Source organism: Phyllobates terribilis, unplaced genomic scaffold (assembly GCF_046119375.1).
Source record: "Phyllobates terribilis strain yellow unplaced genomic scaffold, ASM4611937v1 Scaffold_2__4_contigs__length_985480577, whole genome shotgun sequence".
In the NCBI taxonomy this organism is placed as follows: Eukaryota; Metazoa; Chordata; class Amphibia; order Anura; family Dendrobatidae; genus Phyllobates; species Phyllobates terribilis.
Genome location: NW_027362762.1, coordinates 3,104,559 through 3,107,456, shown reverse-complemented (window position 1 = coordinate 3,107,456; position 2,898 = coordinate 3,104,559). Strand labels below are relative to the sequence as shown.

Below are 2,898 nucleotides of genomic sequence, written 5' to 3'. Positions count from 1 at the left end.
AATAATTTCTGCGAATGACAGAGTAAGAATATTGCAACACTGTTAGTAACTTGTCCAAAACGACATGACCGATCATTAGTAAAGAGTTTGAAGTTACTAATAAGCTCATTAGTTGCAGTCAGCGTCTTGGGTGTTATTCCACTAGGCCGAAATCCCTGATGTCTCTCATTGCTCATCTGTCATATTTTATTCAAGAGAATTCCCTACCACCAAGACATATCTATATAAGATTCTGTGTTTTATTAAATGTTGAGTAGATCATCTCTGTGAGTCCGTTACTAACACTGCGTTGTAAATCTACATAACCTAAGCAAAGTCTTCAGCAATGGAAAATGGGTCCATGATTCACGACTATATTCTTTTAGGACTCAAGGAGATGGAGCACCTGAAATATTTCTACTCTGTGATTGCCCTTGTGCTATATCTCACCATAATCTTCTTATGTACATTAATTGTGTACGTTGTATGGGCAGAACCATCTCTTCACGAACCTATGTACATCTTCATATGTAACCTGGTGGGGAATGTTATGGTTGGCAGCTCAACATTCCTCCCAAAGCTGGCCATAGACTTGCTCTCTGGATATTCCACCATCTCTTTTTTCGGATGTCTGATCCAATCCTTCTGTATTCAGAGCTTTGCTTTTGTAGAGATACTAACTTTTACCATTATGGCCTATGATCGATACCTGGCTGTTGGTCTTCCATTGAGATACCACTCTCTGATGACCAACCAGAGGGCTTTACAGTCCTTGGCTATCGTATGGTTGGTGATCTTTATAGTCATCTTAGTAGGCGTTATCTTGGTGGTCAGGTTAACCCTATGTGGTAAGAGCATCAATAATGTGTACTGTGAAACCATGTCTCTCTCCAAGTTGGCTTGTGTTAGTACATTTGTTTATGATGTTTATGGGACTACTTGGACCTTGTTTTTGATCATAAGTTCATTAGTGATTGTGATCTACAGCTACATACGGACATTTCTTGTCTGCCTGAAGATTTCTATGGAAGCCTCTCAAAAGGCAATCCATACATTGGTGACCCACATAATCACGTTCTCTACTTTCATGGTGACTGTTTTATTTGTCAGCTTCAGGTATAGGTTAAATGGTGGCTCCCTATCGACTTTGACACATGTTCTAATTTCCATAGGAGGTCTAACTGTCTCCATCACCTTAAATCCTGTGATCTATGGGATAAGAACAGAAGCTTTAAAGACAAAGATGATTCATAATTTAAAGAAAACCTTTCAAAATCAGACGCCGAGTAAATCCAAGTAATCATTACTTCATGCCATTCATGATTTATAATTGTGTGAACTCACAAAGTGCCAAAGTTATCGCAGCCGTTAAAGAATTTCTTTACCTTGGCAATCATGTTTTATTGCTTCAATTGATTGAACTGGCCCCATATCTCACTGCAGTAATCCCGGCGGGCCAGCGGAAGGGTGAGACTGTAATTTGCTCCATCTCGTGTATTTGCTGGGACTGTTCTATATGTTATTGATTGATGGTGGTTTAATAAATTATTGCCACACTGTTTACCATCACCCTGTGTTGTCTGAGTAGTGTTCTGCCCACGGTAAAAGAGTGCGGGCATTCAGTGGTATGAGCCCTGGTCCTAGCGGTCTTTCTAAAGACAGCCGGGCCAGCAAACAAGAGCACCAACTGATCCACGTGTCTTCACAAATTTTCACATTGGCTAGTAGCACTGACAATAAACCTAGTTGTTTGACCAGGGGCATTGGACAACTGCCGTCCAGACACTCTGCCAGTGCCGCAAGTGCCAAGCATAGTGGATTGGCACTGAATCTTGGGTAAGCTGAGTATCTGATATACATAGAGCGGTAACTTTATATTTCCATTCAGTGCACAGTTATTAGTGTTGAGCCATCCCCGTAGTGTTCGAGTTCGGTTCGGTTCGTCGAACACCCGTGTGTTCGCCGAACTGTTCGTCGAACTGTTCGTCGAACACCTTCGAACACCGTTAAAACCAATGGCAGGCAAACAAAAACACATAGAAACACATAGAAAACACCTTCAAAGGTGTCCAAAAGCTGACAAACTGCTCAGAAGACATAACTAACACATGGAAAAGTGACAAGTACATATAGTCATGCGAAAATAAAAGAGGTGGAGGAGTAAAAGGAGGGGGAGACACAGATATAGGCATTTCATGCCCTTCTAAAATCCAAAAAGTGAGAAGCCGAGATGGCCAGTCCGCTCCTGCCCGTGCCACCTCCGTGTCGCCGGGTTTGTGCCAGAGCCGCGGTGAACCCTGACGGCCAGCCCCCCTCTCCCAATACTGGTGCCTGTCCGCTGGTGGGTCGAGCGAGCCCCCCTGTGGTGGAGGCAGCTCTAAGCTTTTTAATTTAAATTGTCCCTCTAATTTGAATGAATACACTTTAAATCCATTTACAAGGATCTATTGGAGGGCAAGTCTCATGCCAGCAGCCGCGTAATTCCAGCTCCAGTAGCGTCCACTAAAGCTGCTGCAGTTAAAAAGCTTTTATAAGGATCGAGCTCGGCTGTCCACCGCAAGGCATCCTAGTGCCAGTCCCAGCCCCTATGCCTTGGGGTGCCTCCTGATGCTCTTCACTAAGTATCCCGTGGTCCCGAAGCATTTCCTTTGAAAAAATTAAGTGTCCAAACTACAGGTGGTGTAGCTTGCTTAACAGCCGGGATAATCCGCTGACTAGCAGACACTGCTACTAGGCACAAAGTATTTCCTGGGCTAGATGCAGTTAAAAATTTGTAAGTAGATACTCTCGTTGGATGCTGAGAAAGCATTCCATAGAGTCTCCTGGCACGCCATATATGATTCTCTTAAAAAGCTTGGGGTAGGGGTCTAGGGGACCCTTTAATAGCCAAAATCACGGCCCTGTATCACAATACGTCAC

At 43.6% G+C, this 2,898-nt stretch overlaps 1 protein-coding gene across 1 annotated transcript; it reads left to right on the top strand.

The window, feature by feature from the left end:
• The first annotated feature begins 325 nt into the window (after positions 1–325).
• On the top strand, positions 326–1,279 carry LOC141242645 (olfactory receptor 4K2-like). The gene has a single exon (XM_073668854.1). The coding sequence runs from the start codon at positions 326–328 to the stop codon at positions 1,277–1,279; it is 954 nt and encodes a 317-aa protein (XP_073524955.1).
• Positions 1,280–2,898: the final 1,619 nt, after the last annotated feature.

Excerpts from the sequence above, each read along its gene's own strand:
- LOC141242645 (XM_073668854.1), top strand. The coding sequence starts at position 326 with ATGGAAAATGGGTCCATGATTCACGACTATATTCTTTTAGGACTCAAG.